Source organism: Meriones unguiculatus, chromosome 1 (genome assembly GCF_030254825.1).
Source record: "Meriones unguiculatus strain TT.TT164.6M chromosome 1, Bangor_MerUng_6.1, whole genome shotgun sequence".
NCBI classification, from domain to species: domain Eukaryota; kingdom Metazoa; phylum Chordata; class Mammalia; order Rodentia; family Muridae; genus Meriones; species Meriones unguiculatus.
Window position 1 is genome coordinate 146,536,521 of NC_083349.1, and position 27,482 is coordinate 146,564,002.

At 37.9% G+C, this 27,482-nt stretch overlaps 1 protein-coding gene and 1 long non-coding RNA gene across 9 annotated transcripts in view; one reads left to right on the forward strand and one right to left on the reverse strand.

Annotated features, from left to right (window-relative positions):
* The window catches only part of Gria4 (glutamate ionotropic receptor AMPA type subunit 4), a 394,435-nt gene extending 382,848 nt beyond the window's left edge, over positions 1–11,587 (reverse strand). For 4 of the 8 annotated variants that reach the window (XM_060368985.1, XM_060368979.1, XM_060368998.1 and 1 more), the window contains exons 1-3: positions 11,163–11,587; positions 10,462–10,641; positions 9,168–9,326 (exon numbers count right to left, since the gene is read on the reverse strand). In XM_060368985.1, coding sequence (XP_060224968.1) covers positions 9,168–9,326; positions 10,462–10,549 — 247 coding nt within the window. In that variant the 5' untranslated portion in view covers positions 10,550–10,641; positions 11,163–11,587. The remainder of the gene's footprint in view (positions 1–9,167; positions 9,327–10,461; positions 10,642–11,162) is intronic. The other 4 variants (XM_021644133.2, XM_060368987.1, XM_060369002.1 and 1 more) reach the window with 2 other exon arrangements.
* LOC132648278 (uncharacterized) overlaps positions 11,567–27,482 on the forward strand; it is a 41,764-nt gene continuing 25,848 nt past the window's right edge. The window contains exon 1 of the long non-coding RNA XR_009586644.1: positions 11,567–11,779. This is a non-coding gene — a long non-coding RNA (uncharacterized LOC132648278). The remainder of the gene's footprint in view (positions 11,780–27,482) is intronic.

The window sequence follows — 27,482 nt, forward strand, 5'->3', positions numbered from 1 at the left end:
CACAGAGGAGGGCTTTGCAGCCAGTCCTGAAAATACCTGACAAAAGAGAGTCATATGAAAGGGGAGGAGGTCCTCCCCTATCAGTGGACTTGGAAAGGGGCAGGGAGGAGATGAGGGAGGGAGGGTGGGATTGGGGAGGGAATGAGGGAGCAGGATACAGCTCGATACAGAATTAACAAAATGTAACTAATAAGAAAAATAAAATAAAAAAATAATATAAAAAGTAATTCCTAATATATTACTGAAAGTTTTGTTGAGGATATAGTATTAATGAAGTGAAATTAGGTGGTGGTGCTCAGCAGTCTATATTTAGGCCATTATTCCTTAATCCTTGTTTATTGAGAATTAGAAAGCATGTCTAAGACAACCATAGAAAACTTGACTGACAGCTAAGAACATCTTAAAATAGTTTACTAAAGAAATTAATCATGAATATCTGTATTCTTAAATGAAATAATTCACCTCTGGATATATGTAAGTTTTCCAATTAAACAGAGACTCTGTTCCTGAATGCCGAAAGGTTGAGTCATTTCACTATGTTTCACACATAGTGGTATTTGTGACATGAAATCGGCAATACAAAACAGGAGTGTAAGCTGGCAACAGTTAGACTTCTGAAGTCTGGTGGAGGAATCAACATGTAAAATGCTGGGCATATTTGCTGGTGCAAAGGAAAATCATTAAAAACAAACTCCTGATATTTAAATTAAGGCCTAAGAAACCTGCAGCCATGCCAGGTGAAGGTTACCCTGTCGATTTGGAAACTGAGACAGATGCTGTAACAAGAATAACTGTCAACTGGTACAGCGGTTTAGAGAAGCGACCTTAAGATCTCATAGCAATGACAATTTGTGGCCTTGGGCAAAATTTTTTAAGTGCTTAAATGTCCTTCTGTTATAAGATAATCAAAATCTGTGTTTGCCTTTCATAGTTGTATAAGAATGAAGGTAACACAAGGCTAAAGTCTCCTGTAATAGCTCTCTAATAGTATGATTATTATCATCAGGGCCCAAATGAATTTCAGAGAACAGGGAGTCCTCAGCATTGACTCCTATAAACTATTCAGACACTAAAGACTAAGAAACAGATTTAATCCTTTGTAAGTCACCAATGACTTTCAAAAACACAGTGTTCCAGAGGTGGTGATTACAAAGAAAAACATAAATTGTGTTTAAAAAATAAAAGGAACTACATATTTTGTAGTTCTTTATAGTAAGGAAATAATTTAACAACCCATGAGATTAAACTAGGAGAATCAGAGGGTGAGACCAAAGCCATCCCCTTCGAAGAAATTCTGCCTATGCTCTCTGTTGGGTAAGAATATAGAGGGATTGTATATAAAGATTCCATGTTGGCTTCAAGAATAAGATCTAATCTACTCATTTGACAAAGGTAAGGACAAAAAAATAGCTTATCTCAGTTGTAGAAGGTTGCTTGATGGCCTTGGTCCTGGGCCTTTGCATGGCTGAAAATGTGAGAAGCGGTTCAAATATTGAATCTTATCTTTGTAAGCATACATGCACAAACAATGCACTAGCCACAGGATTTTGTAAAGTAGGTAACTTCTTTTCCTCCTTCCAGGCTGAAAAGTAGAATCTTGGATTTGTGTATGTAAATTAAACAGCTATCTCTGAGATTAAAGGATATTTCTATGAAGTATCAACAAAATCTATAAAACATGTAACCTTTCTAAGACATAAACAGAAAATACAAGTATATTGAAATATTGAACATTGACTCTGAAAAATGTTCCATTTTAACTGAAACTTTAATTAAATTCTAAAGACACATTAATTTTTAGTCCATTCATGTTACTGCTATTAATTCCAACTTGATAGCTATCCTTTTCTTGTGTTGAGTGTTAAGTAACTTACCCTTTCTTATTTTGCAAATTCAAACTCTAGTCTGATAATTTTCCCTTCCTTTTTCTAATTTAAAGATAAGAATGGTCTTGACCAACATACTCAGAAAATTATATATTAGTGGAACATTTGTGGGATTAATAAAGGAAACCTACAAAATTTACAAAAATTGTCCTTGATCCAAAGCACAAATGAACACTCTAAAAAGAACAGATGAAAAGAACAGCCTAAGGTGTTACAGTTTTCTTTACAGTTCATGATTCTACAGCTTTCCACAAAGCTGGTCCTCCTCTATTTGAAGTATTCCCACATCTTTTCTTCCAAACTCTCTGACCCATTTTTCTTTCAGCCTCCATTGCTTGGCCAGTTTTCTTTTCCTCACTCTGTAAGTATTGGCACATTTTTGGGCTTGGTGCTCCAGGGTCCTTCCCTGCTGTGCATTCTGGGATGTCTCATTTCCTTCCAGGGCTTCCGCCCTAACTGAGTCTGCTGTCAGCTAAGACTGAGACCAAGACCCCCACTGATGACCAGCATTCTACTGTGATCTTCTTAGGGTGCATTCATCAGCTCAAAATCAATCAATTCACATGAAGCTCACTTTCTTCACCCAGATCTCTGCCTGTGTGCCTCCCTCTTCCACTAGTCATATCACTGGTAAAGCATTTTCCCATCAGAACAGAGATGTCAGCTAAGAATCCTTACTCTCATGACACAATTCCAACACCCTCCTAAACAGATCTGGCCAATCAGTAAGTCCTAAAAAACACTCTGTATTTGGGGACCTTTGAGCTTTCTTCTCTCCCTGGTGCTTCTACTTTAATCTAAGCATCCATCACTTTAAGTTGCATTCCTCTGACATTTAGCAACAGGACTTCTACTTTCTGTTATTTACCCTTCCAATGTGTTTTCTTTTGCCACCACATTTTTCTTTGTAAAATGCAAATCTGATCATGCCCTTATTCAGCTCAAATAATTTATGAATCCTCTTTCACCTTCCATGGGGTCTCATTGCAACAGATATGAAGTTTCTGCAAATCCAGAGAGCCTTGTCCCTAAGCACACCTCAATCCTTCTTATGCTTTTCATACTTCTTTCAGTCCAAACAAGCTCAAACAGACCTCTGGCTTCCTTCACCTTAGTGTCTTTTCATGTACCATCTTTTTATCTACTCACAGCCTTGTTCCTCCTGCTTCTTTAAAGGACTCAGAAGCTGAAACCCAGACTGGGAACATCATAAAATGTGCCAAGCTTGGTGTACTTATCATTCTTATGTTTATCTGTGTTGTATCTCTACTTTCCCTTCATAGCACTTTATCTAGCTCTGCTATAATATATACTAGGCCTGACTTGTCTCATTTGCCCACACTATTAGCTCACAGAGGGTAGCAGATACTCTTAAAATGTTTTGTATTCTGAGTTTCTTGCAAAGTATCTTAGGTAGAATTTTTCTTCCTGAAAATGTTTAATGAATAAATGGACATATCCATTATTTAATCTCATGAATGAATAGATGGATTCTTCACATAATATGATTTTATTCTTTGCTCCATCATTCACTACCATGTGATTAATGAACAAATTGCTCAGAACTGTCTTGCTCTATTTTCTTCAAAATATTGCAATCAGGAATTTTTTCTTCTGTCTTATTGAAGCAATTTCAATACAGATATTTTATTTTTCATAACCCTGAGGCTTCCTGATAAAATTGTAGGGTGGGTACACAGAGTACCTGGTAAAAACACTTACAAAATCTCTGACAAGCAAAGAAACTGCTTTGAGCCAGAAGATATAAGACATAAGACCTGTCTTCTCAGACTGTTTAATGTGACATTGGTTTGGGGCAAATTAATTCATGTTATGTGAAAGCAGTTCTAAAACTAGAACATGTTCCAATAATGTAAAGTAACATTTCATTTACCTTTTACTTTAAAATCCAGAAAAATGATGGAATTTCTATTTATATGAGATAAAGAGATGACTTATTGGTAGTGATAGGCAAAGGACAGATAAATAATATCTCATTGGAAAGAAGTGCACATAATTTTCCTATTCACAAAATAAACAAAACTTGGAAAAACAAATTGGGGAAAATTAAGGAGTTTTCTGACACATTATGACAGTTTAAAAACTTTCTTGACTTTCATCTCTCCTTCTTTCCACAAGGAGAGCAACAGAACTAAAAAAATTGGGCCCACGAGTCTTTTCTGAGACTGATACTCTAACCAAGGACCATGCATAACTATAACCTAGAACCCCTGCAATAGATATAGCCCATGGCAGCTCAGTTTCCAAGTGGGTTTCCTAGTAAGGGGAACAGGGGCTATCTCTGACATGGACTCAGTGCCTGGCTCTTTGATCATCTCCTCCTGAGGAGGGAGCAACCTTGCTAGACCAAGGAGGAAGACAATGCAGCCACTCCTGATGATACCTGATGGGCTAGGATCAGATGGAAGGGGAGGAGGACCTCCCATATCAGTGGACTGGGGAAGGGGCATGAGAGGAGATGAGGGAGGGAGGGTAGGATTGGGAGGGGATGAGGGAGGGAGCTACAGCTAGAATACAAAGTGAATAAATTGTTATAAAAATAAATAAATAAATTAAAACAAACTTTCTTGTGATCACTCTGAACTACATCAATTACAAATTATATAAATTATAGAACATGTTATCATTTGCAAAAGGGATGAGTTGAAGCAATGTGACTCATATTTTTTTCATTAATCTTCGACTGGAAAATAGGGAGTGATAGAAAATCACAACACTAAAAAAGTACTTCAGTTCAATGTAGGTTGTTTCTACCAATTTAAAACATAAAAGTCTAATGAATCTCAGCCTGGTAACTATTTTTCTAAAACCAAATGCAGACACACTTAATGCTATTGTCTATTTTATATCTTTCTTTTGAAGAATAAAGCTTTATCTTTAGTCTGCTTAGGATTATTACTGCAGCCCAATACAGTCTCTTACATTTTATTCCCAAACTGATGAGTACACAGCAGCATTTAAACACTGTTGAGTTCTACTCCAGATATGATAGTAGGGCATCCTTAACCTCAGCACATTTTTACTAATGTATAAGTGGGAACTTCTATGATGCATATTGTATATAATTTCATATTTTCTGTAGATTTAAAGTAACTAAATAACCACAAAATATATATGCACCCAGTTACTTTTACTCGAATATTTTAAGTTGTCAAGTAAAGAAAATGAGTTAGGTTTGTTTATCTTCAGTATGAGAAAACTCATGTGCAAGTGGATCTCTGTGAGTTCAAGGCCAGTCTGATCTACAGATCTAGTTCCTGGACAGCCAAGGCTACACAGAGAAACACTGTCTTGGGAAACCAGAGAGACAGAGATAGAAATAGAAGGGAGGGGGGAAAGGAGAACAGACATGTGATTGGTATTGGGCATGGGCATGGTGGCATATATCTCTAATGACAGTTGAGGCAGGGGGATCATGAGTTATGAGTTATTGTGTGTTACAGGAGTGTTATTCTACCTCAAAACCAAACCACTCTCTTCTTGGTTATTATAGAATAATATACTATTGTTTTTCTCAGTTTGTAAGTTCTCTGTCATCCTCTGATAAACAATTGAGTAGCCTATTTAGGCAGAGAAGTAGAGCAAAATAAGGATACCATAGAAAATAAGTAAACAAAAATACTAACTAGTTGGTCCTTTCCATAGATTTTAAAAGTAGAAATTAGTCTAGAAATCTATGCCCTTCTTTTGAATTTTGACTATGTATCTGGTTTATGTGTACTTCACAATGACCATCTTAAACTTAAAACATCATTCTACAGACAGAATGCTGGTAGGTGATAGCACAGAGTTTGCCTCATCAAGTGATTGGTTGCATGATAATATTTTTAATAGATAATTTAAATTCATAATATAACATCTCAAATACTGTATTTTAAAAGTTTTGGTGACAGAGATGTTTAGTATTTTGTTTAGCAGTTTTGGTCAAATTCAACAAATCTTATTCTCTAAGCTAAATATCTGCTAAATAGTGAAAATATATCTGAAGAGTTAGTCTGTGTAAGCTGTATCAAGTGCTTTGTAAGAAGCTATATTGATATCTATATCAATATAGCTATATTGATACAGATAGCTATATTGATATCTATATGAAATACACTTATTTAAAGATTTTAATTAAGAAACACTGACCATATTGATGATTATTTAACTCTGAAATTTTCGTTTTCACCATCTTGTGTACTTTGCACAGATCACAATCATGAAATGTGTATATCCAAAGACACTAAATGAGTAAAAGGGCCACTTATTAAACATACTTTTTATTTTTGAAATAGTTATAATTTATGTTATCTGTACTTCTTCAAATTTCCTTTATAATACCCAATAATTTGACCTTCTATCAATATGAATATCCAAGAAAAATGATATTTTAACTTAAACAAATGGAAATACCACTGAAGATAAAATATTGCTAACAATACAATTAGAAGCCCAAATTATTGCTCCCTCCAGCAAGCTGGTATGTGTACCTCCGAAACTGCTGTTTGAATTAGTCAGGTCCAGTTCTACAAGCCGGTAAGTTCTATACCTACAGTGGGTTAGTGAAATGTAGCCTTTTTAGAGGAGCAACTTAATTTTGGTCCTGATAACCAGCATTAAATTATGTCTTTTAAACAGGTAACTAACACACTTTATTTTCAAGTTCGTTTTTTTTTTTTATGTAAGTGTAGTTCCCATAAAAGTAATTCATGTACCCTAGCTAGAGTTCCTTATTCATACACAGAAGAGACTGCAAGTTTATAAAAAGTCAGAGAGAGAACATTATAGTTAAAATAAATTGAGTGTAACAAGTAATATCATTTATATTCATTCTAGAATAACAAGTTTGAAAATCAGTCTGTGTCATTGGAAAAAAAAAGCCTATGTCAATTTTCTAAAATACTAAATTTCAAGATCTACTTTCATCCTCTTGTACTCAAGGCATAGGTTTGATAGATGAGGTTGACTTAGGATTTACCCTTGATTAGAGTGGAATCATATGTGTGTATGCTTTGGGTCAGTCTATCCAACAAGCACCATCCACCCAACCCATGTTCTCCATCACCTGCTCCCAAATGTAGCTTGGATTCCTCTTAAGGGCATTTCGTATAGTCATTTATCAAAAATAAATATCCATTTTTTTTCACTAGAAAACATTTTTGCTCATTTACAATTTGCTTTTAACCATATTTTTAAACATCTACCCAGAACCAATTATATATGTATGAGAAAAACATTATCTTGCCAACATTGTAAAAAACTTGGATACATCTAAAGTTACTTGTTTTAGTTCTCTCAATCTTTGCATGTTAAAGAACATTCTATATATTTCATACTTTTAAAAGCTTATTATACACATAACCAGCCACCACATTCTCAGTTTACCAATGCTTTCCCACTACCTCTTCATTTCATGCACATTTTGTTACATAACTAAAATACTCCTAGTTAAATTGATGCTAAGTGAGATTAACTGGTGGTACGGGGGCAGAAAAAATTAGCACTTAACAGTTTACCACGCTGAATATCATTGTGCAACCATCTCCATTTGTGAAAACAAAACACAATATACCACCACATTTAGGAAATTCATTCAAAATTAAATGATAATATTCAAATGTAATTCACGATGGACAAACTGCCCTCAAATATATTTGGACAATAAATTAGTTTCCAAGCTGGTAACACATATCTTGACAAAATTTTCAGAGAGATTCAAGATGGATATAAACTAACTAACTAACTAACTAACTAAGAATGCTTTGAATTGAATTGTAAGAAATGTTGATTGCTCATTTAATACTTGGCATATAAAGAAAACAACTTATAAAATTTATAAATAACTATCCACAAACCTAGGTTTAATTAAAATGCAACTTGGCTTAAACATACCCTCTTTTGCTTTAGTATTAGTTGTATCACCAAGTGAAACAAACAAGTAGCAATCAGTAAGTAGAACTGAAAGTGTAGGAGTCATGACAAGTAATAGAATTAAAACACTTTTCAAAAACTGTCAAAAAGCTTCAATATCTTCATGCAATTAAGTTCTAAAATGTAGTAGTAAACAGACTTTCAGATTTAAAAAAAAATCAACCTGTTATCCGGTAACTGAATTAATGACAAATAAATATGAATGCAAACACTTTAGTTCATGAAATAGATACTTTTCTTCACTTCAAACCCTATTTTCTGTTTCAATTCTTTCTTTGTTTAGTTTATTTTCTTGTCCTTAAAATTTTTAATTAAAAAAATGTTTAGTTTGGTACAGTAGAAACAAAGCACACAGCATTTTATATAGTGATCATTGCTACGTGTCTCAGATAATCCAGAAACTCTGTAATACAGCATTAGAGATGCACAAAAGAAAGAGAAAGCATCTGATGAGTGCCCATACTTCCAGAACTAAAAGCAGGCCCGTGCCACTGCTGGACCACATCTCAGTGCTTTACATTAATGCCATTAATGTTAGCTTCTTTTCCACATCAAGCTTCATAGAACCTTGATGTGCAATTGTTCCCTTGTAGCATGTGAGATCTTTCATTTGTTTTCATTGTGTGGGAGATTCAACTGGGTTGGTTTTAGAATTCAGGTAGATCAGAGACTAAAGTGATTGGCAACAAGGCTTCATGGAAGTCCACAAACAGACATCCACTAAGGTAGCAAGAGACATTCACAGCTTGTACTATAAGGAAGGGCAGAGCAGCCTCTAATGACATCACTGGATCTTATGTAGTGTCTAGTGGCCGACTGAAATGTATTTTTCTCCTCATCACTCCTCTGGCATCCTCTCCATGGCCTTTAATGCTCGAAAGAGCATGTGTCTTCTTTAAAGGGAAGACAGGAGCTTACTACAGTGAAAATCAAGAAGAAACCAAAGGACAGAACACTAGACTGAGTACAGTTTACAACGGCGTGCACCAGACAGGAGAGACACTAAAATGTTACAGGAAAATTCAGCTTATGTCATCCAGGCAGGGGAAACAAAATTAAAAGACAAAATGGGAGGAAAAAAGAGAGGAGGAAAGGAGAAATGTAGGGAGGGAGGGATGGTTACAGAGAGGAAAGCAGTGAAAGGAAGGAGATAGAAATTATCAGAAAATCCCAAAGACTAAATCTTTTTAAACTATGATTTTTCTCTAACACCAGAGAACTGTTAGGGAACTGCTGGAATTTTCTTTTATTTTTTTTTTCTCCCTAGAAAATTCTTAACAAAGAAGGAAATCCCACTAGCTCGTTTCAATTCTCTTTCAATTTGGCTGTAACTTATATTTTACTTACAGGCATTTGTCACAGCAAAACTGTTGGCTGTCTCAATGTTGTCCACATGAGGTACCAAATTGAAAGGAGCTTCAGAGGCATTGGGGCTGGTGTTATGAAGAAAGATTGCCAATCTGAAAGCAGTGTATTCCTGGTCTGTGTTTCGGATGAAAAGACCACCTATAAAAGACAGTAGAAAACACACACTCACTGTTTCCTGTTTTAAATGTCACCCCCAGCCCCAGGACTGCCAAACACTTCCAACCGCGAGCACACACAATCAAGGAGCTCTGTTGCCATCTCATAGGGGCTGCCTTTTGTCCCTGCAATGCATGTTTAATGTTTTAGTCTTCAGGGCAGCTCAGCTTCTCCTTGCTTCAATCTCTCATAATCACAATGACCTCTGATACCGTTTGGAGTATCTTGCTTTCTTTCCCATGCCTTCTTCAGGATCCTCCCAGCTACACCAGCCCGTTCAGGACACCTCTCTTTATCAGTAAGGATGCAGATGAGCAGAGAGATCTCCATCAAAATACAGGTCGGAATGAAGGAATGTGAAGGCGGCTAGAGAGCAGATTCTAAAGGGAGAGGACATAGTTTGGCTCCCTGCTTCTGTGTACCAGGTCCAATTAGTTCGGTTGGGTGCATGGTACACCAAAAAATGATGCAGTGTTTGAGGCTGGGCTGGGCTGGGCTGGAAAAAATTCAATAGCCCAGTCCCAGCAACAGACGTGAGAGGAGACGGCCAGCACCTTAGTGGAAAGCAGGGTCGCTGCAAACACAGTGGGGACCCAAGAATACGGAAGAGCGGGCGCTTAAGTCAAGAGGAAAATAAAGCCAACGAAGGTTCCTCGAAAAGGGTCTAACTTTTGAATTTGCCAGCTCGTAAGGCAACAAGGCAAAAGGTGCGCAGAAAATGCTTTCCGCCCCAGTCTCTTTCTGTAATTGCAAGAACGCTGCAGCTTGCAGAATAGGGAGAAGGGGGTTGAAAAAACAGAAAAATGAAAAACAAAATAAAACTCGGTATTTTCTCTTGCTCTATGAAGAGCGTTTAGAGAAAGTGCTATAAAATGCAATCCAAGTCCACGGAGGTTCATTTATTTTTTTCTCTTTCCCTCAACTTTTCCCGATCCTACTTTAACCTATTGGAGAGCAAATTGGAACTAGGGTCGGGGCTGGGTGTGCTAGCCTGTGTGTGTCTCAACTTGCAGCGAGAAGGTCTGTTTGTAAAGGCAAGGCGCCTCCGTGGGATTCCGTATCTGCAACTCATTTAACTCTCTCCAGCCACATGTACCTCTCCCCAGTCGATTCTTACCTATTTGAACGCTGCTCGGAAAGGCTCCCATGGCGAGTCCCCAAAATCCAGAAAACAACAAGACAATCTGTCTGCAAATAATCCTCATTTTCTTTGCTCCTCTCCCTGGCGCGCTCCTCTCCTCTCTTTCTCTCACACTCTTGTTAAATGATCTTCAGAGAGGCATTGAAGACGATGGCGCTAAAATTTAAAAAAAAAAAAAAGAAAGAAAAGAAAAGAAAAGCAAAAAAGGAGGGAAAAAGAAAAGAAAGAAAGGAAAGAAAAGAAAAACGAGAAAGAAAAGAGAGAAAGAGAGAGAGAAATAAATAAAGAAAGGTTTGGACGCTTTGAGGTTATAACAGCTTCCCCTCAGCAATCCATCCCCAGCTGCCAGATGTTTCCCGCAGTCTCCATAGCCCTGGGGGAGGTTTTCTGTCCTGCTGATAATGTTCATGCAGAAGATGGTGGTGGCGGGTCTAGCTTCTGCTCTGCTCGCAGGGATGAGACATGCGCTCTGTCTGTAGCTCACTTGCGCTCCCCTGCTCACATCCACACCGACGCGGGCGCAGCACGCGCTCAGCTCGCAGCCGACCCCCGCCCGGGCCACAGCATCCCTGAGCGCCTCCCGCGCCTCGGTACCAGAGCGCTCACTCCCGCCACGGGTTCCTCGCCCCTTTGCCCTTCGCTCCTCGCCGGTCCCCTTCCCCCCAGCCGGTGCTCACCAGAGCGCCCAGGTCTCCAGGGAGGCTCTCCAGCGAGTCTGCAGACTAAGGTTCTTGCGTCCCCTCGCCAGTGTCTGATCCCCTTCCTTCTTTTTTCCTGGGTTTGCAGAGGGTCCGGCTCTGGACGTGGTCGCCCCTCTTCAGCACCACTCTTTCTTTTTATGCCCTCCAAGGCGCCTTTGGCTTCTTGGTTGAGCTTGGCAGGAAACTAGCCCCGGGGGCCGGGTATGCCAGCCCGGATCCCGGGCTGGGGGGTTGGAGAGGAAGTTAGCACCTCCCCATGGTCTCAGTCCCCTGCCGCATCCTTGCAGGCTCCGGGGAGGACAGGCTGCCTCCCAGCTGACAGCCCTTTCCTCTCAGCTTAGCCCAGCCTAGCCCGCTTCTGCCATTAGGCTGCGAGCGCGCGCGCGCGCGTCCACGCGAGGGGGTGGGGGGGACTGTAGTCTTTGCTGCAGCTGCTGCAAAGATTTCTCACCAGCAAACTGCCTGGGAATCTGCAAAGCCCTTGATGGGAATGGATGCGGAAAAGGTGCTCAGCGAAGCAGAGGAGGGAAGAGGGGCAAAGGGCCCCCCCGGGGATGATGAGGATGTGGTCCAGGAGGGCAGAATTGGAGGAGGTAAGGTTGGTGAAGAGTCAGAGAAGTTTTCACATGCTAGAAAAAGGAGGTGTGTGAGAGAGGGGGAGAAAAGTGGGGGAGGGAATTAACAGAAAGTAGTTACCTGCAAGAAACAGGATGAAGACAGAGATGAAAACTCAAGAGACCTCCAACATGCTTTTCAAAGGGCTGTCAGAATTAGGAATGTACATTGAGAAGTGTAAATTAAGAAAAGCACTTACAGTCTGCATTCATTTCTTTTCAGTGACTCACCCAAAAAGATGCTTTCCTGCAGGTGTGTGTTGTATGTGTGTATTTTGCATACATCTCTTTTTCTTGGGGGTTTGGAAAGTTCACTGTATTCTCTGTCACCTCCAAGAAGATTTATGCTTTTTTTGCAGATGATGTCAGCCGTTTGAGTATATAGAAGAAAGTGAAAAAGAATTACCTTAGGGTTTTAGGAATGTTGTCACTTTGTCCACAGAATCACCTCTAAAACTGTCATTACACTGGGTGTCATTTTATGGAAGAGTCTGGGACACATCCAAAGGAGGTAATTGCAGTAGCTGTAGACAGCATGGAGGAAAGCTTTCTAATGTCCTGTGTATGTTTTGATACCTCTCAATACAAAAGGATTTGTCCTAAAGACAAATGACAATAAACTGAGTCTTTAATGGTGTTCCTAAGAGGCCAGGGGAAAGCCCAGGAAGCCTCAACCTTCCACAAAAACTACAGGCAACTGAGCAAAGCTGGGACTGGGAGAGATTGTCTTTCCCAACAAAGAGCACACCAACTAGTTGTCCTTGTTAAAACTCCAGAATGTTCTTGTTGCCTAAATTCTTAGTTTTCCTTTTAAAATCACATCATTTTTTTTTGTTGTTGTTTTGTTTTTCATCCACATTCCTGTTACATCTCAGCACAGATTGTTATGACAAAAACAACCAAATTGTGAGTAATTGGATTACACAAATCATGCATTGTCATTTTGGTTTATGAGGCTTTAGTCTTGCACATCAAGAGGGATTTGAAATGTTTTCTTTTTTATCTTTTCTGTCTGTGTGAAAACTAAGGCTTCAAATAATAGAATTCTGCTTCTGTTGTAAGAGATAATAAAACAAGCCCCATAAAAATTAAGTTGAGTTTAAATTAAATTTAAAAGTCAAAGCATATAAGCCATACAACTCATCTTCTACTTGGGTAACTTTTGATCCTTGCTGATGGGTAGGGGCAGTTGTTGACTTTTGTTCTTAAACTTGAAAACTGGAGCTTCCACAAGTTTGGACAGCAGCACTGATCTGGATGGATGCAGGGCAGGCTGTATTTTGTGTAGAGCTCTTACACCCAGACTGGTATGCCTGTAGGTGCCATAGCTACATTCTTCTCATATAGTAATGTTTTTTTTTAACACCCATTTTACTCTACTGGTCTCAACTCTCCTTCTTATTTGAGTATGTCATGTATGTATACTGTATGCATATAGACAGATACAGATATAGATATAGAGATAGATATATGGCACCTAAGTATTTGTGAATGAAAGTGAACAAAACAAAATTCTCCACTGTTAATAGAGAAGCTGTAATGTTTATGAGTCCCTGCTAGGTCCAACCAGTGAGCTGAAATCTTACTTGCAGCACTTGATCTATAGAATATTTTAGATAGGATTACATTGATTATCAGGTTTTTGCTCTAAGAAATTGCAGTCTATCAAAAACTATGAGGCCAATAAATTTTTGGTGTGACAAGGTATCTGGAAGCTGAAAAGAAAAGTAAAATCCATGTTATTCAGAAAAAGTAATATGGCCTCCAACAAGGACTTCCGGCTTGTGGGGTAGTAGTAATGGCTGTCTGGCTTCAGATCCAAGGCTTCCGGTCTCCTGGCTATGTTACCATGGACCTATTACCTGGCTTCTCTGTTCTAATAAAATATATTTAAAACTTCCCTACAGTTCTGAAAAAGAGTAAGCTGTGTTTGCCATTAAAGTGTGCTTGGAAAAATAAAATGTAATCAAGGTTTTGAAAGAGAGAGCCCGGAAGTAACAGGTGAGCAGTTCATGATTTGGAGGTGATTCAGACTAAGTTCACAGAGCAGAAGAAGTTGGTTTTTCTATTGATCATTTAAGGGAAAGTACTGGAAGGGAGGCAGCAAAGTAGAGGTGTTGTGGACTGTTTTTTCTCAGCAGTTTTGTCTATGCCTAATCGATGGGGAAGTATGGAGAAGCTGCAAGCAAACTAGGGAAGATGACACTTCTACTTCAAACAATAAATATTTATGTCTGTGTGGTAAAGTTACACAACAAGGCAGAGGACAGAGAAAACAAATTAGAAACTTTTGACAATCTAGGTGAGAATCTACTGGTTGAGTCAAACGAATAGCATTTAACATTTGTTCTTTAATTCTAAACACCGTCTTTAGTTTTCTAAACCTAAAACTATACTATCCAAATTACAAATATTTGAGGTACTTTTGGGTTTAACAAAACACAAAACAACCTACAGGCCCATTGCTAAGAGGGGACTGGTGATGGCCATTGTTACTCGTCAGTGTGACAGTATGTAGAATCACCGGGGAGGTGGGTCTCTGGGCATGCCTTGTGGGAGATTATCTAAGTTATATTAGTTGATGCGGAATAACTCATCTTAGTTTTGAGCAGGACCCTTCCATAGCAGAGGATGCTGGACTGTCCAAATGGAGAGAGCACAGCGAGCAGCAATGTGTATGTATTTCCCCCCTGTTTCTGGATTTCTGGATGCAGCTGACTTGCATACCCAGTGACGGTACCTTGACCTGTGATACAAATAAGGCCTTTCTCCCTTAAGTTCTTTCTGTTGTCACATGAACAGACATATAAAATAAGACAGTATTTTATTAGGGTGTGATACATCTGTTGGTATGGTGGTATACCACACAGTTACAGGAGGACAGAGGAGTATCACTGTAAACCATGGAATGATCAGTTTTGGACACTGTGAGCTAGTGATATGTCCCTATTTCATTTTATAAACAAGAAAATAAAAAATAACCACATTTATTGTCACTACAAGCTACTCCAGAGTGTCATCTTATTTTTTACCTGCCCTGATAATGTTATAATCTTGTTTTTTGGCCAGAAATCCTGCTATATATAAATATATATTTAAATATCTATAAATATACATTTATATATTTATAAATATCTATATAAATATCTATTTGTATATATTTATATATAGTGAATTTAGTATTTAGATCCAGTACATGTAAATACACACTCACATGCTCTCGCTGATTTACCCATTGTATCTGTTTGTGTATTTGGCTTATATAGATATAACATGCTGATACGTATCTGAGTGTGATTTGAGCTGAAAGTGTTGAAAGTGACTTCTCACTTACATAGTCAGGTGAACTCCAGCATGCATCATCTGTCACTCACTCACCATCATTCTTATACCCTAGCAAATGTGTTTACTTATGATAGTAAACACACACATAATGTCCCCAAGGAAAAGAAATTCTGGAATGCAAAGGTGTTTTTCACCTTCTGATTTATTGTGGTTACTTATCTGTCATTTGGAAAACACTGTCTTTCAGAGCTGAGTAGATGTATGGTATTGTTTATTTTATTCCATTCTGTAAGCAGAAATTATATTTCTCAGATGAATACCAACAACTTAATGATCTTACTTGTGCATTTATTAGCTAAATCATTTCTGGTCAGGGCCTGGTTTTTTCAGTGTGCTTACATTTTCTCCTTCTTAGCTAATGCTTCTTGATTTTCAGAATTTTTGGTACCACTCTCAAGAAATAAGAGCTATCCCCTACCACCTCCCAGAGTGCAGTGTTTTACCTTTTTATCAGGATGTCAAACTTGCTTGAAATCAGCATACTAATCTTAGCTTAGAGCAGTTCCTTGATTAATTATTGTCATCTATCTGCCTTTCATTATCTCTTTGTGAAACTGATTGACATTGTGTGCAAATTTAAGGCTGATAAATTATCTATTTTTCTAGACCATAAAAATCTTTGTTACACCAAAAAGATTACTTTTCTGATTTTTCTGTTCTAATTCCTGTCCAGAGCCATTTTAAACTGAAGGAGGTTGTGGAGTAGAACCTGGCAGTCTTCCTCTCACTGGCTTATTCATTCACTGTGCATTTTAGATTATTTCTCTGAATCATCATTCATGAGAAAATGGAAAGTTTTATTAGGAATTTTTTTCTAATACTGAGAGAATTGTAAACATAGGTACATGTGTAAAAATGAATACACATAGTTATGCACAAAGAAAAATGCCAAAAGCCAATTAAATACCTTTCAATGTAGGGAATCTACATGAATCTACTCCTACCTTGGTGACAGCATCTCATCCCTGTACTTAACCCAGGATAGGATGGGAATGGCCAAGTTAATATTCAAACCTGATTTTAGAAGCCTGATGTGTTTTTTTTTTTTAATTTTATTTTTCTCATTAGTTACATTTTGTTAATTCTGTATCCCAGCTGTATCCCTCATTCCCTCCCCAATCCCTGATGTGTTTTCACTGCTTGAAGAAGAGAGGACAATTTAGATAGAAGGAAGTGAGTTGGGAATCATGGTGGGAATCATCGCATTCAATAAAACAAAGTTTAAAATGAAAGTAATAAAGGGTACATGAAAGGAATTGGAGGGAGGGAAGGGAAGGGAGAAATGATGGAATTATAATATAAAAATAAAGAACATAATTAAAAATTGCAACATAATTTGACAAGTGACATAAGATTGAGAACTGAGCTGCAACCTTTCTACTAACATGAAAAGTTAACAGTATTTTTCTAAGTAGCCACAGTCAATTTTTTCTTAATTCAGTTCACATTTAGAAAGTTGATAGGGACATGATGAATTAACATCACTAAACACATATTCAAACCTTTTACATTCAGTTTTAGTTTATAAAATAAAGTGGTGGTTATTATAACTTTGATACAAGAATGGACTGGGCCCTGGAATTTTAAGTTTAAGCTTGCTTTTGCTATGAATGTAATGCAGGACTACCTCTCCAGGGAATGGTGTTGCCCGTACTGGGCTGGGCCTCCTACATCCATTCACTGCTAAGAGAATCAACCACAGACAAGCCCATGGGCCAATCTGATCTAGGCAGATGTGTCTCTCTTCTCAGATGACTCTAACCCACAACAGTTGGGAGTTAAGAGTAATCCCTTTAAAGTGGACACACATGCCACTTTAAACCATAGCTTTTCATTTCTTCCCCTAGACATATCCTTAGGTCAAACTGATACTGCCTTCACCAAGAACTCCAAGCTATCCCAACAGTAAAAGTTAATCAGGAGATACAGGAAGGCTGTTTTAGAAATGATAAAATTAAAGCTTACAGAGGTTAGGCAGCTAGCTAGACACACAGGTATCAAAAGTATAGCAGGCTGGGCTGGATCTCAGTGACAGTTTGCCCAGCTTATGAGATGTTCTGTGTTTAACTTCTAGAGAACTTGCCTACATGAGGCTCTGGATTTGATAACTAGCAATGAAAAAGAAAAGGAGAAATGCAAGAAAAGGAAAGCAAAGGAAACAGAAGACATAAATAGAAGAAAATAAAAATATTTGGATGTAATATTCCATGATATATGCATGATTGTGTGTGTGTGTGTGTGTGTGTAAAGTCAAATACTTTCTTTGTACAAATTATTATTTTTTTGGTTCTGATTTAAATGGGAGCTTAAATAATCAAGAGGAGAAAAATACAAATATTTGTATTTTTGAAAAGGACTTTTAACGTGACTGAGACAGTGTAAGAACTAGAGAAATACCTGCTTATCACAGTTTTAACAAATGGAAATGTTAGCCTTATTGCCAAGTAGAAAATACAAAGAAGTAAAAATAAAAATAAACACAGAATTAACCTAACAATCCAAACTTGTTTTTAATACATGTGTTCATCTGTTCCCAAGTACTCATTGTTAATCTCATGTTGTTGTATTCAAATCTTATCCTGCATGTCCTTCCAGAGTTCACTGCTCCTATTCTTTTTTCCCTTCCATTTTTAGCTCCTAAGAACATTTAACTATATGTATTTAGTCACACTGTATCCTACTGATTCCTCTTGAAAATATCCTTGGCTCTGTCCAAATGCATCTTGAATAGCCTTTTTAGCTAAAATAATGCCTCAGACAAGTAACTGCTTAGTCTCAAGATGGTTCTGCCTATAAAGTCCTCAGCCTTCCTGGCAGTCTTGTGTGTTGTGTGTGTGTGTGTGTGTGTGTGTGTTTTCATTCACATGCCTGATCCATTGCAGATAATAGACAAATCATGGATGAAACTGTTCAGTAATTACTATCTATACATACATAATCCAAATACATTTAGTATTCAATATATTTATTTTACCTTAGAAGAATATGAAAGCTATTGCTACCAAGAACACGATTACATGGATTATAGAACTCTACATATAAAACAAGATGCATAGCAATGAAAATGTAGTATTTATTTTAGGAACTTGCAATCACAGGTGATTTTTCTTTTCATTTCCATAATTTTATTCTAAGCAACAGTGTTGAGATAAAGTTTGTTGTTCTAAGGGTGATTGTCCTATTCACTGTTCTGTTGTTGTGAAGAGACACCACGACCAAGGCAACTCTACAAGAGAAAGCATTTAGCTGGGGAATTGCTTACAGTTTTAGAGAGTTAGTTCATAATTACCATGGTGGGAAGCAGGCAGGCTTGGTGCTGTAGCAGTAACTGAGAGCTTTATAGCCTGATCTTCCAGCAGCAGGCACCAGGCAGAGAGATGGAGAGAATGGGCCAGGGCTTTTGAAATCTCAAAGCCCATTCCCAGTGACATACTTCCTCCAAGTCCACACCTCCTAATCCTCTAGTCTTCAACCCATTCTACTCCCCAGTGACATGTATTGGCATACATGACCCTATGGGGGCCATTCTCATTCAAACCATCACAGTGATGAGTGTTTTAATGGCTTTACAAAGGCTTTAAAATCATCACCGTAATTCACCATTATAGATTTTTTTAAACTAGTAGATTTTAATCTGTTACTCATGAATAAATTGACACCAAGATTCTTTGTGGGTGATTATATAGAGACAGGGAATTTATTGTTCAAATATTAACATGACACAGGAGCAATCTTTTAATAAAATTGTAATGAGTGAAGATAAGCTATAACGACAGAAAACAAAAATGGTCACATATAAGTTAGGAAAATATTTCACAGCAAATGTCCATGCATTTCATCATGTGGTAGGTAACTACAGGAAATAAGATGTACAAAAAAAATCAAAGACGCTAAAAGTATTTCTAGAAGAAAGCATTGAGGAGGGTATCATTGGAGGTGTAACTTAAGTAAGTGAAATCTCAGGGAAGATAGGTAGGGAAAGAGTACATCAGATGGGCAGAGAAATATGAGTATAAGGCAGATGATTAAAGTGCTCTAAAGATAGGTTCTATACTTTCCTTTTTAAATAATTTTTTATATTAATTCCAGTTAATTCCTATACTTTCAAGTGGTAGACTACGTGTGTGTGTATAGTTTGTTATCCTGGATGCAGGAGGGAGCTGGTGGTAGGTGCTGAGGAGCACATGTAAAATCTCAGCACTCAGAAAAAGGAGGGGTGAAGCTCATAAATATCACTCAAATGGCATACATGGTGAGATCATTCTCAAAAACACAAATAAAATAAAACTTCAAACAGAGGGCAACAGCAAAATACTACAATAAAGAGTAAGGCAGAAATTGAGTGAGGTATACAGACAAAGGGAACTAGATGAAAGGCATCATGATATTGCTTCTTTGGCCTGACAAACTTTTTTTTTTAATTGAGAACATTTGTGTACTGTTTATTAGTAGATTTGGTCATAATTTCCTTCATTTTTTAATTTTTAATTTTTATTAATTACAGTTTATTCACCCTGAACCCCCCTGTACTTTCCTCCCGCCTCCCATCCTAACTTTCCCCCTCCCCCCTTCCACCCGTGTCCTTCCCCAAGTCCACTGATGAAGGAGGTCCTTCTCCCCTTCCCTCTGACCCTAGTCCATCAGGTCTCATCAGAAGTGGCTGCATTGTCTTCCTCTGTGGCCTGGCAAGGCTGCTCCCACCTCAATGGGAGGTGATCAAAGAACAGGCCAATCAGTTCATGTCAGAGACAGTCCCTGTTCCCATTACTATAGAACCCACTTCGACACTGAATTGCCATGGGCTACATCTGTGCAGGGGTTCCAGGTTATCTCCATGGATGGCCCTTGGTTGGAGTATCAGTCCCAGAAAAGACCCCTGTGCACAAATTTTTTGGTTCTGTTGCTCTCTTTGTGGAGCTCCTGTCTTCTCCAGGTCCCACTATGTCCCCCTTCCTTCATAAGATTCCCTGAATTCCTCCCAAAGTTTGGCTATAAGTCTCAGCATCTGCTCTGATACCCTGCAGGGTAGAGCCTTTCAGAGGCTCTCTGTGGTAGGCTCTTGTCCTGTTCCCTGTCTTCTCCCTATTCTGATGTCCATCCTCTTTGCCTTTCTGAATGGAGATCGAGCATCTTAGCCAGAGCCCTCCTTCTTGATTAGTTTTTTCAGGTGTACAGATTTTAGTATGATTATCCTATATTATATATCTAATATCCACTAATGAGTAAGTATATACCCTGTGTGTTTTTCTGCTTCTGGGTTACCTCACTCAGGATGATCCTCTCCAGTTCCCACCATTTGCCTGCAAATTTTCCTTGTTTGTTATTGCTGAGTAATATTCCATTGTGTAGATGTACCACAATTTTTGTATACATTCCTCAACTGAGGGGCATCTGGGTTGTTTCCAGCTTCTGGCTATTACAAATAAAGCTGCTATAAACATGGTTGAGCAAATGTCCTTGTTGTATACTTGAACATCTTTTGGATATATGCCTAGGCATGGTATAGCTGGATCTTGAGGTAGCGCTATTCCTAATTGTCTGAGAAAACACCAGATTGATTTCCAGAGTGGTTGTACAAGTTCACATTCCCACCAGCAGTGGAGGAGGGTTCCCCTTTCTCCACATTGTCTCCAGCATGTGTTGTCACTTGAGTTTTTGGTCTTAGCCATTCTGATGGGTGTCAGGTGAAATCTCAGGGTTGTTTTGATTTGCATTTCCCTGATGACTAAGGACGTTGAGCATTTCTCTAAGTGTTTCTCGGCCATTCAATATTCCTCTATTGAGAATTTGTTTCTTAGTTTAATTTTAATTTTTATAATTTATTCACTTTGCATTCCGATTGTAGCCCCTCCCTAATTGCCTCCTGGCCCCACCCTCCCTCATTCCTCCCCCCATTTCTCAGAAAGGGGGAGCCCTCCTTCCCTACCATCTGACCCCAGCCTACCAAGCCTCATCAGGATTGCCTGCATCTTCTTCCTCTGTGGCCTGGAAATGTTCCCCCCATTAGGGGAAGTAATCAAAAGCAGGCAACAGGGTCCATGTCAGAGACAGCCCCTGCTCCACTTACTAGAGTACCCACACGAAGAGTGAGTTGTCTAGCCTTTGGGTACCTCTGAGAAGGGGGACTAGGTCCTTTTCGTTCATGGTTGTTGGTTGGTGCATCAGTCTCTGCATGCCCCCATGGTCCTGTCCTCAATTTGTTGGCTCTGTTGGTCTCCTTGTGGAGCTCCTGTCCCCTCCAGGTCCTTCTATCGCTTCCTTCTTCCCTTAGATTCCCTGCACAATGTGCAAAGTTTGGCTATGAGTCTCAGCATCTGCTTAAATACCCTGCTGGCATTGCATAGACTACACAGTGATGGATATTTTATTTTTACTGCACTTGATTAGCAAACTAAAAATTTGCATTTAGAGCAATTTGTAAGCACTGGTACTTATAAATTACATATAAAGATTTTTTCAATATATTAATGGAGTTGGGCATAGTACTATGGAGATATTAAATCAAAATGTTGAGTTTCATTTTATTTTGATAAATTAAAACATATTCATTGTTTTATTTAAAATATTGTTGTTGGCCCTGCAAAATATTGCAGTGGATAAAGGCACTTTTGATCTCTGAGTTTGAGCCTGGTGGAAATGAACTGCATGTGCTCCATGATAGTGGTGTATGTGGATGCACACACATGCACAGTCACACACACTCATGCACACAAAGAGCATAAATAAGAACAAAATGTTTAAAAAGTGTGTTATTCTAATAATCTTACTTTTATACTTTGTTAATAAAGCCCAATAAAATAAAATTTATAATATTAATTCTCAACTCATTAATATTTCCTGAAAAAGGAGTGTAGTCGAGTATGTTTTATTATTCATTTTAATTTTTTTGAGATAGTTTCTCATCTTCTGTTGAGGCAGGATTGGAATTCACTATGTGTCCAAGCTTAGCTTTGAACTCCTGGTGATCCTCTAGTCTCATCCCTCCCCTTCTCTCACCAAGTGCAAAGAGCTGAGATCACATCTGTGAGCCACTGTGCCTAAGTTGATTGTGTGTGTGTGTGTATACATGTATATATGTACATATACATACACATTATCATATGTACATATACATACATGTACCTATATATCCTATATAGTTTAATTTACTTCAGTATTGGTTTTAATGACCATCAAAGCCCCCAAAAAATGCACCAAAAGTTTTCTGTGCTGTTTTTATCTAATCATTTTGATCCTTTATCTAGTCAATGCTCATATTTTTAAATTGCTATTCAATTGTTCTTACGCTGCTGTAAGAATTTCTTGCCCTAATTCGAGGTTAAAATGTGATCTTTTGAATATGCTTTCGTATCTTCATACATTTCAATATAAGGCTCTGTTTCAAATGAGATATGTGTTTTTCAGTGACAAAACCATATAATGATAGACAAGTCACAAGAACTAATTTTCAGAATGTTTTTTTTCTTGTATCAAGAGCTATTTTTTTCCAAAAAAAAAATGTGTCCAAGGAAAACATATCACCTATGAGAGCTGGAAATATGGGGCAGCAGTTAAAAGAGAGTAAGTTTAGTTTCCAGCACCTAAGTCAGGTGATTCAAAATAGTATATAACTCCCACTCCAGGGGAGTATGATGTATCTTCTGGCCTCCATGAGTGCTGAGACCATGTGCGCTGACTCCCCACAAAGCTATACATATACACATAAATAAAAATACATCTTTTAAAATGTCATATATAATTTAAAGTAATGAAACAATTTCTTCTAAATGTCTGCTACAAAATTATTTTTAAAATTACTTTGTATTTTCCTGACATATTGATATATTTAGAACACTGTACTTTAAAAAAAAAAAAACCTTGCCAACAATTTTAAGTAATTTACCTTAGGTAAACAGCGATATTCTGACTTGGGCATAAAGTTTTCATACCCCTCTTTTATTCAATCAATTTTGCATCAGATTAGAATTAAAGTCTTGTTTGTAAAAAAAGAATTACTTGATCTCTATTGCATCTTTAGCACACAGTTGATTTCCTTCGATGACAAACTTTGTTCAGAGATGTTAACATTAAAAGTGTCACTCATATATTTGATAATCATTCACACATTTCCAGAGTTGAGGTTGTTAAATAATTCATTGTTCTTAGTTGAAATCTTTAAAATGTCACAACAGTAAGCATGTATTTTGAATTTCATCAGTTTTTCTTAAAGATATATATTTGTGTATGTGTTTGTGTATATCCATGTGAGTATATTATACACATGTTCACATGCTTGAATAGGTCACATGAGTCTGATAACCCCTCCATCTGGAGTTACAGGAGCCCATGAGCTGCTGATACAGGTTCTGCGAGCAAACTTCACGTCTCCTGGAAAAACAGGAAGACTCTTACCTACTAAGCCATGGCAGAGTCTTTCTTATTATGTGTAAACAGGAAATGATTCTTGATTTACAAGAGTCACACACATCCACAGCCTGTGGTGTGAAGATATCAGCTGCAAAGTGTCCGTGTGCTCCTTGCCTGGGAAGCTGAAACTTAGGGATGGCTATCTGAATAGGTAGTAGGGAGAAGCCCAGCTGGACATCCAGTTCTCTGGTTCTGTGTCTTCAGCAAGTTGCACTGAATGTCATGCTCTGTAGCGCATCAATTTCCATAGCCCCTTGCTCCACTGGACAATGTAGTATATAGTGCAGTTGGCTGCATAAGCAGACAGACACATGCCAGGTCATTTTTGTTGTTATCTTTAGTACTATGTAAAGCAATGAATATTTTATTCTTTGTATTCACAGAACAATAAAAAAAATACTATAGCTGGTTCACATCTCCTTGACAAAAACTAGAGGCAAATCTAATGGATCCCACTGACGAATGGACAAAGAGAGTCCAGAAACTCCATTTCCCACCTGTCATCACAAGGACAGAGGCCAATGTTTTATGAGTAGTAATAGAAAATGGTGATATTAATCTTTAAGACCTTAAGATAAATGAAATAACACTTGTGCACATACAATTCACAAACATGGACACACTACAATTAACAACAGCAAAACAGAGAAAGTAATAAGGAAAAAGGCAGAGGTACACAGAATATTTCTCTGAGTATTCATACATAATTAAATAACAGATTAAATGATGATCCTATGACCAATACACCCTATATAACACTCTGCTTTTATTGTGTAATTTAAAGTGTTAACTGACAGTTCATGTGCTTAGAAGGAGGAAAGAGTTATTAGCACGACACCAGTTCAGATCTGTGTTAGATTTTAATGCCCACACCATCACAATTGGCCATGGTCTGTAAAAACAATGCAATGTAAAAATGATTTAAAGTAATTAACTAAGTGACAGGAGCTATGGTATCGATGTATGCCATTCCATCTTAAAATCTGACACTTTTACATGAACATGATGATCCATTCACTGAGCTGTTAGAGTTCCACAGTGACCAGAGCCCAACTGCTGAGGAGATAAACGCTCTTCAATTATTCAAGAATTCTCTGGAGACCCCATGGAGCAGAGAACAATTAAGAAATAGATAAATCTAAGCATGTAATGGAGAACACTGGGCATCCGTGATGAAAATGACAGTTGTCAGTAAGGTGGATCATTAAAATCCTCTTCGTTTTATCCCAGCCTGGTTGTCTATTTTCTTGCAGCGATATCTGTTAATTTCTTCCCAGACACTTTGAAATCACCAACTGCTGCTTGTAAGTCTTCACTATTCTATTGAATTCTTGACACACACACACACAAACACACACATTTAAATATATGATTTAGATAAAACAAAACAAAACTCTATCAATACTCAAACAATGGACTTACATGCTGTTTGGTTTAGCAGCCTGGAATGATGATGTGCTGACATTTAATGGTGGAAATTAAAAGGAGTGGCCCACATCACACTATTTTTCACAAAGGTGAGCCTGTCACTTTTGTATATGATATCAAACACAAGTGCTTACTTGTGTTTTCTTGTTTACAATAATTGTGATCACTAAAATTAAAATAGTCTGAGGTCAGTATTTTAAATCTGTATGTATAGGTTTTTCCTTTGTGTTGGCACTGCTACACTCTAGGATCTTGAGAGGAATCCTATAGAGAGGTGTCTATGGATGGGAGAGCACCTAGAAGCCACCTTGCTGTTCCTTGCTCTTTATTCAACTGCATTTTCAGAATTCTAGATTGTGTTATTTATTCCCTTTCTTTCTCTTAAAAATAGGTCCTTTTTATACGGTATAATCTGATCAGGGTTTGTCTTCCCCAATTACTTTGAGATTACTTCCACCTTCTCTCTCATCAGATTTCATGCCCTTTCTGTCTCTCGTTTGAAAACAAACAGGCGTCAAAAGAATAATAATAAAATTTTAAATAAGACAAAACAAGAACGAACAAACCAAAATGAGATAAAACAAACAGAAAAGAAAGAGCCAAATATACACATGTACATGCAGAGACACACCTGCTCACACACACAGTTCCCCCCGAAACACAAAGCTGGAAGCCATAATATAGTCACAAAAGACCTATCTACAGCTAGGCGTGGGGTTCACACTTTTAAGAGTGGTTTGTATCTGCAGTGATACACCACTAAAGAAAAATGATTTTTCATTTGCAAGTGGCTATCAATTGGACATGCTTCTGGGTATAGTGTTCTTTTCTACTTTTCCTTTAAGTGCTTGAGCTCCACTTGGCACAGACCCAAACAGGTTTTGATTCCTGCCACAGTCTCTGTGAACATATGCCTCTGTCCTGTGGTGTCTGGAAGGCACTGTTTCCTTGGTGTTCTCATCCCTGCTGACTCTTACAACCTTTCTGCCTCCTCTTCTGCAAAGTTTTCCTGCCTGTGAGAAGGGGTGTGATGAAGACATCTCACTTAGGCTCAGTGTTCCAAGGTCTCCTACTCCCTGCATATTGTCCATCCATGAGTCTCTGTACTTGCTCTCATTTCCTGGAAGAGCAAGAAGCATCCCTGACAATGGGTGAGCTAGCTACTGCTTTGTGAGTATAGTAGAATGTCATTAGGAGCCTATATTGTGACACTTCTTTAGCAGAATAGCAGTATTTGGTTGTTCCCTCGCCTATATGGTCTCTATTTCTTGGTCACTAAAGTAGTGTTGGTTATGGTTATTGGTTCCATCTCATGGAGGGGACCTTAAACCCAATAGATATTTATTGGATATTCCCAGAGGTTTGTGCTACTATTCCACCAGTATTTTTTTCTTTCTTTTTTTTTTTTGAATCTCCTTACTTTATTTCTTCATAGTTCAACAGTGTACAACAAATCAGTTTCACATGATTTATTCCAGATCCAGGTAAATCAAGTAATTTTAATGATTTTCTTATTTTGATTGGTGGCTTCTTTTTACCTTTTATAATATGACATTATCTCCATTTTTGAGTGTCATTATTCATTGCTTGTAGAAAGTTTCCATGCACAAAATGTACCACATTTTGAAATAATTTCTCCTAAATCAAGATAATTTCTATTATAATATAAGGTTTGTATATAAAATCACCATCATAATCTACAACAAAGATGTAATTCATTTGTTAAATTAGTAACTAATTTTGGTTATTAGTTAATAATAATTACTATCACAACAATAAATAATTATTAGTTAAATTAGTAGCTACTAATTACTAATATTAATTAATTATTAATTACTAATTACTACTAATTACTAATACTAACTACTCATATATTTTTGGGTTTATTGAATATCATGATTTGATGCTTATCTAACCTCCTTCAGTTCTTTAAATATTTTTTAAAAATAATTTTATACATTCACTTGTATCCCAGCTGTAGCTCTCTCCCTCTTTCTCTCCCAATCCTCCCCTCCCACCCTCATCTCCTCCCTGCCCCCTTTTGAGTCCACTGAGAGGGAAAGTCCTCCTCTCCTTCCATCTGACCTTAGCTTATCAGGTATCTTCAGGATGGTTGCTTTCTCAGACAATTAGGAATAGTGCTACCTCAAGATCCAGCTATACCACTCCTAGGCATATATCCAAAAGATGTTCAAGTACACAACAAGGACATTTGCTCAGTCTGTGACCTAGCAAGGCTGCTCCTCCCTCAGGGAGGAGGGGAAGCTCCTGAGTTCATGTGAGAAACAATTCCTGTCTTCCTTACTAGGGAACCCACTTGGATACTGAGCTACGATGGGCTATGTCTGAGCAGGGGTTGTAGGTTATATCCATGCATGGTCCTTGGTTGGATAAACAGTCTCATAGAAGAACCCTGTGCTCAGATATATTTGAACTTTGTGGGGCTCCCTGTCCCTTCTAGGATATACTAATTCCTCCTTCCTTCATATGATTTCCTACACTC